Here is a 16,370-nt window from a genome sequence, read left to right on the forward strand (position 1 = left end):
TCGCAGACTCAAAGCATCTCTGCACAGCACACAGATCAGCTGTTGCGGGTAAGTGCTGTGGGTAGGGGGGGGGGGGGCTGCCGCTGCAACGCCGGGTTCAGGGAGAGCTGGGAGAGTTATCCCAGCTCACCCCTCCGGCGGACGCGGAATCCCTGATCGCAGCGGGCATTTTTTTAAAAATCACGATCCCGGTTATAACGCAGTCGTATCGTGTGGACCCCGAGGACCGCATTATAACGGGGTTCAGCTGTAGCTATCCAAGGCAGATGATGCATAGAAGGAATAAACAGACAGGGCAATAAATGGATAAAAGGGACAGTGAGACACAGGACCCTACAACCTTCAGCATTGTACATAGGTGTGGGAATGCATGGGGGAGAGGGGGTTAATTGTAAAATTTACAGAGATGCAGGTGGAAAAATTACAAAAAATTATGAATGTGGGTATATCAGTATATCAGCATTAAGTCCTCTTGTTTTAGTATCAAAGAGAATGATCATTTTGAGTTCAAATGTTTTCCATTCTTGGTTTTTAACATTCCATTGAGGATTTGGATTTTTAAATGATTTATGGAATTATCTGGCTGTGAGAAGTGGTATCCCACTGGGGTGCAATATCTTCCTTTTTCATGGTGTGTTATTGTGTGTAATAAGCTCACATGGTTTGCATTGAACGTACGCTGTAGTCCTAAGGGCCCCTTGGCTTACCAGACTTCATATCATAAGGGCACCCAAATGGTTAAAGAAGTATGTACATTAGAACACAAATTAAATTATGAAGAGCCAGGAACAACATAACTAAGAAAAGGAAAGAGGATGGCTAGCATATCTAAAAGTATAAACATAGCTAAAAGCATGTTTGGCTTCAGAGAAACTGAAACTGGTTGGAATCTGCTGCATGATTTATAGTCCACAGTGGAAATAAATGGAGAGCTCCATGAATGATTATAATGACGGTTTGTTAACATTGCTTTATTTGACAGACTGTGTCATGGAATGCAATGGTGTTTTATTAATAGTAAAAACTGTTTTCTCCTTATAACAACACTCCCATTCAAGATGAGAAGTGTTCCACACCCAACATCATTAATATTTGTGCAAAATATATACACATTTTTTTCTCAAAACATTTGTAAAGCTTTTTCCCTCCAGGATTGTTTCACGATCTTTAGAGGTATTGTGTCCTCAGTGCTTTATCAAATAGAGCTCATCTGATATCATGCTACTAGTAGAGTTGCCATTTGGCTTCTCCAAAAATACTGGACTCAATGGTGAAAGGTGCGTGAGGTCACTATGTCCAGGGAGGAAAATACCGGACACATACATGTCCAGTATTACAGTACTTATCATTTTTTACTGTACAGAGTTTCCAAATACAGGACAGCCCGGTTCAATATTGGACACCTGGCAACCCTAGTTACTAGCAAGGAAATTCCCCACATTCAAAAGGTAACAGAGAAAAATCTGCTAATAAAAGGCTTACCAGATAAGCTTATTGGATAAATGGGGAAGCATATGGAATAGCAGAAATAAAAACATGTAATTAACATATTTGTAAAATAAATAAAAAATAAAAAAGTCAAGTAGCAGTGCCATTTCGCAATGTACACTGGGATTACAATCAAACAACTTTCAGAAAGGTATGCTGTGAACTTCAATTTATTTGAGAAATCCGGAACTAGCAACCCATGAATCAGAAATAGCATGTGTCCCAAAAATATAGCACTCTGATCAGTTGTTGCTTTTGTTTTTATCCCGTCAAATGGCACGGCAGGGGCCAAAACAAATGTGAGGGATCACAGGGAAAAACCACCAACTATTTCAGGAGAGAAGTTGTTTACGACGCTCCTCCCCACAGGAGATCGATGGGGGAACTGGATTAATCTAAACAACAAGTAGAGTAGAGCCTTATCATGGCAATGAAAACATATCAACAGTATTACTCAGTACTATTTACGTAAGCCTCCATGTTCCAAATAGCAGGGGAATGTGATCGAGAACAGGTTACATTTCCAGAATGTTTTTTATAAAGCATATGCTTTTTCCTGCACAACGTTATCATTTTCCATTTGCACTAAACACAATAAGCTGTGAAATGTTTGCATTTTAGAAAATTGCTTAATCCTTTTCAGTGGGGAAATAAAGGCCAACTGAAAATAATTTAGGAGGTGTTTTGAAAATGTCAAAAAGCTAAATTTAGTCTGAAGTACCCTAGGAACTATAATTTGAACAATCTTAAAAGTTGTCCTCGATTATTTTAGCAATGTTTGTTTACTTTAATTTCAGCTTTTGATATGGCTTAAAAACCAGGCCCTCAAGAAGAAAGTTTTCGACCAGTGTATTCTGCCCATGTTTCTTTCACATGTGAAACTTGACAACGCAAAGAAGTATGGAGAGATGTATGCTGGGTATTCCCAACAGAGACAGTAAAAACAATGAATGAGTTTGAAATCAAACAAAAAGTCTGTGACATTACCTCAAGGGTGAAGAAATTAAATTAGCAGTGGGCCGGACATATCACAAGAAGAAATGACCATCGTTGGACAAAAATAGTACTTAACTGGATTTAGAGAAATTAAAAGACCAAGATGACGATCAAATGTAATATGGGAGGATGAAATCAGAAAATCTGTCGGAGCAACAGAAACAATGAATTCTTTATTCTTACGGACATGATTTCCACAAAACTTATCATCTGGTACACATGACTTCGGTTGGCCCAGTGGTGTTTTGGATAAACTCAACATACCATTACCAAACACTAACCAGAAAACATTTTAGCATGTTCCATGAAGTTACGACAGAAATCAATTTTAAATTACACTGCCCTTATTTTTAGGAATTGTGGGGGTGAAGCACTAATTTATCAGTTAACCTTTTGAGTGCCCTTCTGACATTAACTAAACATGACAAGTGCAGCATGCCAGAGGTATTTCATGCCTTTTTACTTGCACGCAGGGGTGATCGTTAAAAGAACTACAGTTGGATTACAGGACTTGGGAGGCCAGGGACAGGGGGAGCTATGATATCACTGCACGTTAGATTACATGGTAATTGCTCAGGTGTCACAGCCAGTTTAGCACTGAAATAGTTAAAGCTGAAGTGCTACTGGTACCCAAGTCGTTTATCTGTAAACACATTAAGAGGTAATCATTTTGCCACTCCCTTTAGTGTGTTGGGCAAGGTCAGCCCTCCATATTATGGGGAAAGTTCCCTTTCTCCTTTGGTGAAGAAAACAATCAAAGGTCCGATGTCACATTTTCAGAATCCCTGCTGATATTGAAACTCTGTTTTGAAAGAACTAGAATCTTGTAACATATTTGCATTAAGGATGATTACACTGGCGTAAGAAAACCAATCAGTGTGTTTGAGAAGATGCAATTTTACACTAACGCAGGGGTCTCCAACTCAGTCCTCAAGGGCCACAACTATGCCAGCTTTTATGGATATTCCTGCGTCAGCAGAGGTGGCTCAAGCAAAGATTGAGCCATCTAAGCTGAAGCAGGGATGTCCATAAAACCTGTCCTGGTTGTTGGCCCTTGAGGACGGAGTTTGTGACCCCTTCACTAACGTTTGTGAGGACTTAAAAAAGTCTGTGAAATCAGGGCTGCAGCAATTTAGGTGTAGTGTGTGAAGGGCGCTGTCTATATTTTCTGTCATATATATATATATATATATATATATATATATATATATATATATTATAGTTGCTCTCCTAATATATTTTGCCCTTTTTGCATTAACAGAAAGTGTGTGTGTATGATTTAAAAAAAAAAAAAAAAGATGGCGTAGAACAGGAGTATTTCATTCAAAGTTTTCAAGGGGTTGGTTTCTTCCGAAAATGGAAAAACATCAAATGGATGAATATTACAGTGTTCGTGTATAAGAAATGTACAGCATCTTCATGGGACAAGTGATGGAAGCTGGAAGGTCTTCATGTAACATTGCAAATCACTCAATACTGTTTTTCTGTATTATTTGTGATCTGGAAAGAAAATGATTTACACAAGGGCTCACAATAATATACTGTTATACAGTTTAGTTGGTTCACACAGCTTACTACAACAGATTTTCCACGCAAATAGCACAAACTGAAAAATACTTTTTTTTATATAGGTCTTTTCCCACATTTACAAATGCCAAAATATTTCAGATTTGTATTAATCCAAATCGGTTTAGAAATAAAACAGCTATCCAATCAATCTGCTTAGGACTCGGCTAAGTACCACTGTAATGAGGATTACATGTTATTACTGCCAACTATTTAAAGCCTATTTTCTTACAGCCTTTCACAAATTGTCACCATTATTCTAAAAATGTAAATTGAAGCATTTAAAACATGTTTACATGCCTTAAAATTCATAATCATTATACACATTGTAGTTTGAACCATCCCCCTTTTTATTAGGACTTACAGGGTTAATAAAGCAGTGGTCCATGAGGCTCGTTTTTTGTTTTTTTTGTATTTAACCTTTTTACGTTTAAGTTATCTTGACCTTTTCAACATGGTGTTAATGTTTAAGATCTGATGCTCCTTTCACTGGATGTAAGAGTTAGAAATATGACGTTTACGGGAGTTTAAAACCCAGCACTCGCCAGAGCCCAGTGTATACGTTACCATGGTAACCTCAGAAGCTAGGGATTATGTTCAACACTAGAAGACGAAAAAACATTCAGGAGCAGAACATACTGCGAGCAGGAGGAAGGATGCTAACATTATACAACGTACTCATTCTTCTGGGGGGGGGGAGGGGGGGGATTGAGGGTTACATTGTGTTGCTAATATATAGCTAAAAGAAGCAGTTATGATCACCTGACCGCTTAACCCTCCCTAGTGCAAGGTATATAACTAAGGCTTGCTGGCACTGACTTGACTCCTCCCACCCTGATGAAGCTTGCTGCGTCCCGCGTAACGTACGTCAGGGATTGATGACATCACGGCGGTGAGACGAGGCCATCTTGGATTTCCCCTAACACGGCTCGTATTGAGGGTTATCTGAGCTTCTAGCCCCTGTTTATACATTTACTGGCATTTACTAGTTCTTGTTCCATAGAGCATATTCTTATGATTGCTGTTCATGCCATATTATGCAGCCTAGACCGCTACTTCCCATATGGTTACATATTTACCAAATCTATTACCTGCTTTGACAAAAATGTACATCGATATATGCACCATTAGCGAGTTAAGTGTGACATTTGGGATCTTTAGTAGCTGCAAGGCTGTGTATATGCCCATTCCTTTGCACAGATGTCCATTAGTGTTTCCCTTAGGATCTTTTACCCCTAGGTGTTTACGTACACTCACACCCTTGAAATCCTGTATCTGTGCCTATTGGGACTACATCTACCAGGTCCTATATTCTCTATACAGGTGTTGCATGTGTCACCACATACTGATCCATAAGTGACCACTAAGTCCTGAGTGTGTGTGCGCCACACACACACAATGACTTTAAGACAAAAGGTGGCACTGTGTGCTCATTTGCATGTTATTTCCCAGAATCCCTTGCTGCAATGGAAGCACTGTATGCTAGGCTCTAATGGTGAAAAGCAGGGTTGCAGACCTGTCTAAGACATGTGAATGTGCTCACAAGTAATATTTATATATATATATATATATATATATATATATATATTTATATATGAAGAAAGAACAATAGCGCATCAAAATGAAATATAAACTGAATACAGTGATAAAACACAATATATAAATAAATAAATCTGGAGGAGGTGCTACCAGTGACTACCTGTCCCTATCCTGGATGCTGCCAATTAGGTCCACGGCCCCACCAACGCAGAGTAGAAGAAATTGGTGAAGATGACCTAGGCGCAAATATTTGCGCCTAGGTCATCTTCACGTGTGTGTGTGTGTGTGTGTGTGTGTGTGTGTGTGTGTGTGTGTGTGTGTGTGTGTGTGTGTGTAGCCAGTCATTATGCTAATATTTAACTCCTTTAGAGCTAGTTTAAGGCTCCATCTAGTGGAAGTAGCTTGGGCAAGGCTCAAGAATAAGAGGGAGGTCACTCTTATGGTTTGGAATGTGGGAATGTGGGGAGGGAGTGTAGGAGAGACTCGCATCAGCTTCTTATAGTTATGTTTAGTGTGAATAACATGGTGCAATAGGGACAACTATATAGATACACATAAGAAAAAAAAGAAAATCCCTGTAGAATGCACTCAGTGTGGTGATATATGACATATACATTTATATCTATATTTATATCTAATCAAGAATGAATAGATGATACCGTTCTGTGGCTAACGAAATGCTTTTATTTGTGCGAGCTTTCGAGATACACTGATCTCTTCTTCTGGCGATGTTACATTGAATAAAGAAGGCAAGGGTTTTACGTAAAAACAGTGCATCTTGGAATTTTATCTGTGACCAGAGCCTATCCCTCCCCCTGTGTAGTATGTGATTTAAGACTTGAGGTGTTAAATAGTCTATGAATGTTAGTGATGTGTGTGTGTGTGTGTGTGTGTGTGTGTGTGTGTGTGTGTGTGTGTGTGTGTGTATGTGTGTATGTGTGTATGTAAATATAAATAAAAAAGTGTATACAGTGCTTTACAAAAGGTGTGTGTGGAGTGGGAGTGTATAGCAATGGTGTGGAAATGTAAGAGGGTGTTGCATTACTAAAAGTGTGTGTAGATACTATGTGGTCCATATTGGTATATAGGGATAGAATTACATAGAGTATTTTTGTATGTGTAAGAGACAGCTGTGTGGGCATACATGTAGCGCAGTATGTATAGACATGGCCATTAGCACTCATGGGAAAAGAGTTCTCTCATGTAAGTAGTGACTCATAAAACTGCGGTCTCGGCCACCGCTAAGTGTCCCGAACAGTTGCATAAATGTGTATTCATGTAACAGTCTCTCTTTCGGTGTTCTAAGATTACCTTTGAGTATGGCCACCTTCAGATATTAAAGCTCGGCTAAGACGGTATGATACATCTCTCTCTCTCTCTATATATATATATATATATATATATATAAAAATCAATATATGGATATATATATATATATATATATATAGAGAGAGAGAGAGAGAGAGAGAGAGAGAGAGAGAGAGAGAGAGAGAGAGAGAGAGAGAGAGAGAGAGAGAAAAAGAGAAAGGGCTCAACAAATGCATTCGCCCACACGCCTGGGACAAGAGCATTTTTGCCGCAGGTGAGCCATCAGCCATCTTTCCCAGCTGGCAATCAGTAGATGCTCAGGGTGTCTGTATTCATTGGCTGCTGTGTGCCATGTGATCCCTTTCCTTATCCCAATTGGGTTCTGTGCATTGTAGTCCTGCGTTTCTATTAAGTGCTGGAACTGCTAAAGCAAGTGGACCACAACTCCCAGAATCCTTTGAGTGAAAACCCATAACACCAAAGGGTGAAAGGGGGGGGGGGGGGGGGGAAGCTTTATATGACAATGTGCAAAGATTTGATAACAATGCTAAAGAAAGAAAGTATTTAATGACATCTTATGTGGCAAGCCTGTAGCAGAAACCTTTAACAAAGCTTTCATTAAGGTGATCTATAGAAAGGGAACAGACTGTGAAGACCATGCCTCGTACAGACCCATATCACTCCTAAATTTAGTATTTTAAGTTGCTGACCAAAATATTAGTGAATCTACTAAAAAAAAAAAAAATAATACTAGCATCTCTGAGAATCAAACAGGATTTGTACCTGGCAGAAACTCTGTCACTAATGTCCGGAAGGTATTAATCCTAGGGCTTGATGCAGAGAAAGTAATCAACCAAATTTCATGGCCGCATCTATTCCATACAAGAAAACAATTTTGAATTGGAGGCCGTTTTCTGAATACTATCATACGAATATATAACAAACCAGAAGTGTCAGTAATGGTAAACAAACAATCAAAATACTTTACGTTGGGAAGAGGTACGACGCAGAGTTGACCGTTGTCCCCGCTGCTGTTTATCATGGCCTTAGAGCCTACACTATTGGTGTACTTGAACCAGATGGGGTAATCCAAAGTGTATACAAATTTGTAAATGGGAAACAAAAATGTCACTCTTTGCGGATGATATGCTGCTATTTGTATCTGAACCAAAAATATCCATACCCGCAATAGTAAAAACAATTACATTCAGAAGCTTTCTGGATACACAATTAACTTTAATAAGTCTGAGGTACTGCCGGTAATCAAAAATGATCCAGATATTAAAAAAAGAATAGATATACAACCGTTCAAATGGGCATTCAATCAAATGAAATATCTGGGGATACATATCCCAAATGACCTCAATAGCCTTTATAAACTAAATATTACACCCATCATAGAGAAAGTAAAAAACGATCTTTAAAAAAAAAAAAAATGCTAAACCTATAAACTCATTCAGAGGCAGAGCTAATCTCATCAAAATGATGGCATTCCCAAAATTATTGTATTCTCTGTGTATGCTACCGATATCATTTAAAAGCACAGACATTCAGGAAATTCATAGAACTTTTGTGAGATTTGTATGGAATGGGAAGAAAACGAAAATTAGCTTCAATAAATTGAAGTTGGGCATTAGGGATGGAGGCATAGTGGTACCAAATATAAAATGATATAACTGAGCATGTTTATTCAGATACACAAGAGACTGGATGACTAATACAAACAATTTCACAATTCCCAAAATGGAAAAACAATATATGGACAGCTGGAACCCCACTGCATTAGTCCATGCAAGAAAAACAAATTATACCACAACACCTAGTAACCTCTCTCCTACTGAAAGCTACAAGAGTAGCCTGGAGCAGGGGAGCGCAAACATTTGCTGCTGCGACCCCTGTCTTGCCTGCCCCCGGTGCTCATGTGCCCCCCCCCTCCTAAGTTGCAGCTGTGTCAAATGACGCTGTGGGGGTCATGTGACGTCACATCACGTGACCCACGGCGTCATTTGACCCGTGTGACATCCCGTCAAATGACCCCGCGGCGTCATTTGATGCCACGTTGCCATGGTGAAGCGTCACAGCATCTGAATCATGGTAACTTTAGTGTTGCAGAGTCCTCACGCGATCCCCCGGCATTTAAGTTAAATGCCTTCGGGAAGAGCGCGGGGCCTCTGCAACTGCCTGAACCCCCCCCCCCCCAGAAAAATCTCACGCCCCTGGCCTGGAGGAAGGTACAAAATAAATGTAAACTTAGTAAATCCACAACAATATTTGTGCCCTTGTGCAACAACCCAGAATTCCCAGCTGAGAACATGGGAAATACTTTCCAACAATGGAAAGAAAAAGGGAGTAAAACCCAAACAAATTCTAGACACCACCCACCACTGTATCAAATAGTTTCAAGAAAAACACAGAATTCCAAATTCCCAAAACAAACTTCTTTGCGTATCTACAGGTAAGGCCGCGCTTATAGTGCGTGCAACGGCGTCGGATGACGTTACCCGTCGCCGTCAGCAAAAGTTGTAATTCGCTTTCCGACGACCGGCTTCAGTAATTCGCGCCGCCAGCATTGCTCCCGTTGCTCCGTTGTGTTGCGCTTACTATAAGCTCACGCGACTGCGGCAATACATTTGTTTTGCTGCGACGTCGGCATTATAAGCGCAGCCTATGACATTTTTTCAAACACATTACAAAACACGGAACCTCTGAATCTCAGTGAAAGCAAGAGACCAAATGCTACATGCCCCAAAACAAAAGAAATTCTCCATAGGTCCCATTTATGATTTGATCATGAATCAGGACAGAATGCAAATAATAGAGGAAGTAGACAGAAGGTCAAGGGATATCCCAGAATTAACGAAGGGAACAGATATTCATGCAGGATTAATCAGGGTATACAAATGTGTCTAATCTGGAGAGAAACACAATTGAAAATAGTACATAGAGCACTGATGTCCCAGTATATAATAGGCAAATTTTACAAGTCAATAATAAAATGTGAACATCACAAAGCTGACATGGTGAATCATTTCTGGACATGCAGATATATCCAAACTTTTTGGAAACAAGTAACGAAATATATAAATGATAGGTTAGGAATGGATTTAAAGATAAACCCCATCCCGCTTTTGTTTGGAGACCTGGATCAGTGGCAACAGGTGTGGGGGGGGGGGGGGGAAACAACAAAACTTTTAGAAATTTGGGAAATGGCGACAAGAAAATGAAGAACTATCCTTTGGGTAGAACACAGGGCGCCAACAATTTCAACCCTGGAAACCAAGTTAGTAGAATTTTTCAAAATAGACTAGATGCCATTTAGGGAATGAGAATCAGAGCCACATTTGTTGGAAGGTGGTCCCCACTATTCTCAAGACTGCCCAAAAGCTCATGGGAGAAGCGGGAAAAGAACCTGAAGATAAAGTCTTAAACACAAGAAAAAACCAAAGGAGACAGTTAACAGTGGAATGTTAATTTGTGAATGTTAATTTGTTATAGTTACTTTAGTAAACTAAGAACCTTAATAGATGTCAGATAACTACTCTTCCTTATGTGACCACCATCTGAATGTAAAGTCACACTGCGACATATACTATGAAGAGATCAATGGACTAGTAGGTTTAAAGTATTATATAAGTATAAATGTCCAATGTGAGGTAATAATTGTGATCATCTAGTAAAGAGAAGAAAAACAACAATGTAACACAAAATGAAAGTAAGTTAATTATGACATATAACGCCTGAAAAACTCAATAAGTATATTTTGAAGAAAAAAAAAAAAAAAAGAAAAAAAAACCCCAGGATGTAATACCAGTAACTTCACTGCTATGTATATCAGAAACTGGAGAGTCCCTGTAGAGCCAGGGTGGGCAACCCTTTCGCCATTCGCCACTTGTGGCGAATTGGGAGTCAAAGTGTGGCGAATTGAGTAACCACAATATAAGGGCCTGCACTCACTGTGCGGCCCACGGCGGCTTTCCGCTCTCCCTCTCGAGTTCGCTCCCGTTCCCCCACGCTCTCCCCCCTCCCCGATCAGCCTGCTCTCCCCCCTCCCAGATCAGCCCGCTCTCCCCCCTCCCGGATCAGCCCGCTCAGGGAACTGCAGGCAGCAGCGCGCTCTAGCATTGAGGCACTTCCGTGCCTGCTAGAGCGCGCGCGTGCCTTCTCTGCCGCCTCCTCCGAGCAAACCGAGGTAGAGAGGGAGGGGGGGTCATTGGAGGGGGAGGGGGGGGGTCATTGGAGGTGCAGGGGGGGGGTCACTGGAGGTGCAGGGGGGGTGATTGGAGGTGCGGGGGGGGGTGATTGGAGGTAAGGGGGTGATTGGAGGTAGGGGGGGAGATGTGAGGTGCAGGGAGGGAGAGTGATGTGAGGTGCAGGGGGGAGAGTGATGTGAGGTGCAGGGGGGGAGAATGATGTGAGGTGCAGGGGGGAGAATGATGTGAGGTGCAGGGGGGGTGAGTGATGTGAGGTGCAGGGGGGGAGAGTGATGTGAGGTGCAGGGGGGGAGAATGATGTGAGGTGCAGGGGGGGAGAGTGATGTGAGGTGCAGGGGGGGAGAGTGATGTGAGGTGCAGGGGGGGAGAGTGATGTGAGGTGCAGGGGGGGAGAGTGATGTGATTTGCACGGGGGGAGAGTGATGTGAGGTGCACGGGGGGAGAAGGATGTGAAGTGCAGGGGGGGTGGGATGTGTGTGGTGTGAAGGGGGGTATTGTATATTTGATGTGGAGAGGGAGTATTATGTGTGTGGGTGAGGGGGAGAGATGGGGTGAGGGGGAGAGATGGGGGTATGAGAGATAGGTGGGGGAGTATCGCAAAGGTTGATAGTGAGGGGTGCTGGGGGAGATATATGAGGATGATGATGAGAGGTGCATGGGGGAGAGATGATGATGATGATGATGATGATGATGATTTTTCCCGCGCGGCCCAAATTTGTTTTCCTTGGAGCAGTTCGGCCCTTCTCGCTTTACGAGTTGTGCAGGCCTGCCTTACTTGGTAGGGAAGGAGCGCGCTCCGGCTGTGTGGCACGCTCCCCTTCCTCCCAGCCCGCTTCAGTGGTGTGACGCGCTTCCTCCCCTCCAGCACCAGAAGTTGATGCGCTGACACGCTCCTCCCCATCCCCTCCCTCCCCTGGCCAGGCCCGTCACCACCACTTCCTTCCCTTTCTTTCTCAGCCGCCGCAATCTGGTTAGGAGACGGGGCTGATGCGGGGGACGGGGGCTGATGCCTGATGCGGGAGACAGGGGCTGATGCCTGATACGGGGGCAACGGGGGCTGATGCCTGGGACGGGGGGAAGGGGGCTGATGCCTGGGATGGGGGCTAGGGGGGCTGATGCCTGGGACGGGGGGGGGGCTGATGCCTGGGATGGGGACAGGGGCTGATGCCTGGGATGGGGGACAGGGGCTGATGCCTGGGATGGGGGCGGGGGGGGGGGGGTGATGCCTGCCAAGGGGGAGGGGAGCTGATGCCTGATGAGGGGGACGGGGGCTGATGCCTGATACGGGGGAGGGGTGGGGGCTGATGCCTGGGACGGGGGTAGAGGGCTGTTGCTGCCTGATGATGAGGGGGCTGCTGGGGGAGATGATGATGGGTGCTGGGGCAGATGATGATGGGTGCTGGGGCAGATGATGAAGGGTGCTGGGGCAGATGATGAAGGATGCTGGGGCAGATGATGAAGGGTGCTGGGGGAGATGTTGGAGGGTGCTGGGGCAGATGATGAAGGGTGCTGGGGCAGATGATGAAGGGTGCTGGGGCAGATGATGAAGGGTGCTGGGAGAGATGAGGGGATTTACATGAGATGATGGGGGAAATGAGATGAGGAGGAAGATAGTGGTGGTGGCATGAGGGGGTGAGAGGAGGAGGGGGGTGAGGGAGCTTGAGGGGGTGAGAGAGCTTGAGGGGGGTTATGGTCTGAGAATTTATAAACTTTTTGAAACCGTGTGTTTAAAATTTTCGCATGCGCAACATAATACCTACATTTTTACATGGTGTGGCGATTTTCACTAATTCGCCACACCTGTGGCTACATTGAAAAATAGGTTGCCCACCCCTGCTGTAGAGGGTGCTAGTGTGTGTATGTATGTGTGTGTGTGTGTATGTGTATGTGTATGTGTGTGTGTGTGTGTGTGTGTGTGTGTGTGTGTGTGTGTGTGTGTGTGTGTGTGTGTGTGTGTAATATATATGTTTATATATATATATATATATATATATATATATATATATATATACATATACATATACATATATATATACATATACATATATATATATATATATACATATACATATACATATATATATATACATATACATATATACATATACATATATATATATATATATATATATATATACATATATATATATACATATACATATATACATATACATATATATATATATATATATATATATATACATATATATATATATATATATATATATATATATATATATATATATATATATATATATATATATATATATATATATACACACACACACTAATACACACACATACAGTTGTATTTACATATATATATATATATATATATATAATTATTTTATTTTTATTTTTTTGTGACAAATGGCTCCATTTATGTAGGGCTGCCGTTTGCCCAGGCTTCGCGACACAGTCTTCTAGGGCAGCGGTGCGCAAACTGGGTGGTGCACATTTTTTTGGGGGGGGGCGCGAGCAGTTGCAGAGGTCCTGCGCTCTTCCCCAAGGCATTTAGATGAAATGCCGGGGGACCGCGCGAGGCCTCTGGAACCTATACTTACCAGGATTCAGCCGGCTTCAGGACATGTGACCATGGCAATGATGCATCAATTGACGCTGCGGGGTCAAGTGATATCACGGTTGCCATGGTAACGCGACGGTCACACGACTCTGCAGCGTCATTTGATGCCACGCGAGGTAAGGAGGGGGGTCAACGGAGGAGGTAAGGCGGGGGGCAAAAAAAAGTTTACGCGCCCCTGTTCTAGGGTTTAATTTGTAGAAAAGGAGGACAAACACGTGTATACACACAAGGGGAACTCACCCCTCAACCTTCAGTGGTTTATTTTTCCAGTAGTGACACTAAACATTTTAAACACCGTCACTTTAGGAACAAACAAAATCATAAAAATAAACATCTACTCCTGTCTGGAGTCTATCTCACATGCATATCCCTATCTGCAATGTTGGCCGGGCAAGCCAGTTACCAACTCTAAATAAAACACACAGAGATAACATTGAGTCCTTAACTGTCAGATGGGGACAGCGACCCAATAGATCCTCAGGTGCTGCAACACGTGGGGGCCGTCTACCCTGAACTGGATCCTGGGGAGCAGCGTCCTCCCAGCCTCCAGGCTCTAAGAGAGAGACTTTCGCTGCCAAACTAACTGCAATATATTTCTGTTCCTCAATTAGGAGAGCAGGTGAGTGAAAACCAGAACCACTGTAAACTCTTTACTGGAGTTTCTATCCCACAGTCTCGGCAAATGTGAAAATGTGGAATGGATCATGTTTTCCATTTTCTGCCTTAAAATCGGACAGACAGCTGTATAATATTCTGACACACACACACACACACACACACACACACACACACACACACACACACACACACACACACACACACACACACACACACACACACACACACACTTAAGAAGGGGTTACATAAATATGATACAAAGCTGTCCTTCCTTTCCGCTTGAAGATTTTAGCCCAATTCAAAAGAATGATGTTTGAGTCTTCCTTAGCAAGATAAAGAAAGCTTTGCAACATACTAAATAAAAATAGAGACCATTATCCCTGGCATCAAACTTCACTCTCAAATTGGGCTGTAAATACCAAGCAAAGACATCCCACAAAAATCTAAGTCACTGAGCAAGAGGAAGACTGATTCATTGTACACTGAAGAACCAATAAAATTAGAGTTCACTGCTGAGACCTGAGACTATAAAGGCAGAGAAAAGTAATGTAGTAAGTTTGTTATTGTCTTTACAACCCTACTATACTGCGAAATGTTGACAATCTTTAAAAAAATAAATAAAAAAGTAAATTATTCACTCCTATGTTCTACACACCAGTGTAATCAGGAGACATTCCTCTGTGGTGTAAAATTACCTAATCGAGTTTGCACCATTCTTTATACTGTAGATCAGACACTGGAGTGAAACAAAAATGCATTTCGAATTTTACAAGAAATATTGAAAAAAGTCTCATATTAAAAATGTATTTTACTTTAATGTTATTGATAGGAACGTTATACTCCTAATGGGGATGAATTAACGCGTGTACGGTTTCTCTACACTTGTCACCATCTTGATGTGCTGGCAATCTAATTGCCCAAGCCGGCAGGTTAACTGTGAATGTAAGCGGACCCATAAATATTTATTCTTGCCCTGGACAGGCAGCCACTAAGCAATTTCCACATTCACATCTGCAGTTTTAAAATCTCTCCTCAGTGAAGGCAAACCTAAACTCCCACATAAAACAGCAGTTTGAGCAGATCGCCATGTTTTTTGCCTTGTACTTTGACTTGCTTTATCTTTTTGCCTTTTCCAAAGTGTTTTATTTCTAAATGCTCTGTAGAGGTGATAAGTGTTTCAAATATTAAGTGTCTTATAGGTTAAAAAATGAAGTTCGGCCCAGAGCAGTCTCAATGTTACCATGGTAACCTCAGACACGTGACGAAAACCATGTTTTTTTAACAGCAGAAAAGGACATGCTCAGGTGGCAAGATACTAACATCGTGCGAGTTAAACTCATATAGACTTCCGAGGAGATTGCAGCATGCATAAAGGAGAATAACGAAGTAGACAGAAAAATAACCATGACAATTTCCCATATAATGTCACCCGAAGTAAAGGAACACAAAGAACATGAATACATATTGTAGGCGTTTTGAATTTCCTTTTTGCTTGTTTTGTGGAAGGAGTTAAAGGTTTGAATATATAATTTCCTATAGTTTTGGTTTAATAATGATAGAAAATATTGTACACAGATTGTGTAACCTGCTGGATGGTTTTCAGCAGCAATATCTATTAATGACAGGTGCCATTTCGCTCCGAAGCATAGAGCAGTGCTGTAATGCATAATCGGTCCTGGGGATTTTGAACGTTAATACCTAGGAAAGCTTAAAGAACAAATCTGGTGCCTTCATGGAGAGTGCACAATTTAACATAGCTGCCAAGATTGCTATAGATCAATGGTCTCCAAACTTTTCAGTACGAGGGACACATCGTATATTCTACACATTTTTGTGGGCCAAAGAAAAAAAATCTTTTTATAAATGAATAAATAAGTTTTATTTGGATCTTTTTGGGGTAATCAGCATGCTATGATTCAGAACAAGAGAGAAATGTGACAAATACAAAGAAAGGATGCCGTGCTTACACTGGGAAATGATACATAATGAGCAAAAATATATATATTTCAAGTTGCTGTGGGGCGGATAAAATCTTGTGGCGGGCCTGATGTGGCCCCGGT

The 16,370-nt window shown here is 41.8% G+C and overlaps 1 protein-coding gene across 3 annotated transcripts in view; it reads right to left on the bottom strand.

The window, feature by feature from the left end:
* TSC22D1 (TSC22 domain family member 1) overlaps window positions 1-16,370 on the bottom strand; it is an 87,960-nt gene that overhangs the window by 20,516 nt on the left and 51,074 nt on the right. Inside the window, exon 2 of one of the 3 annotated variants that reach the window (XM_075591102.1) lies at window positions 3,782-3,984. The exons of the other annotated variants lie outside the window; for them this stretch is intronic. Within the exon in view, the coding sequence (XP_075447217.1) occupies window positions 3,951-3,984 (34 nt within the window). The 3' untranslated portion in view covers window positions 3,782-3,950. Of the gene's footprint in view, window positions 1-3,781; window positions 3,985-16,370 lie in introns of those variants that run through there. 3 annotated transcript variants of the gene reach the window in all.

The sequence above is a fragment of the Ascaphus truei genome, chromosome 3 (genome assembly GCF_040206685.1).
Source record: "Ascaphus truei isolate aAscTru1 chromosome 3, aAscTru1.hap1, whole genome shotgun sequence".
Taxonomy (NCBI): domain Eukaryota; kingdom Metazoa; phylum Chordata; class Amphibia; order Anura; family Ascaphidae; genus Ascaphus; species Ascaphus truei.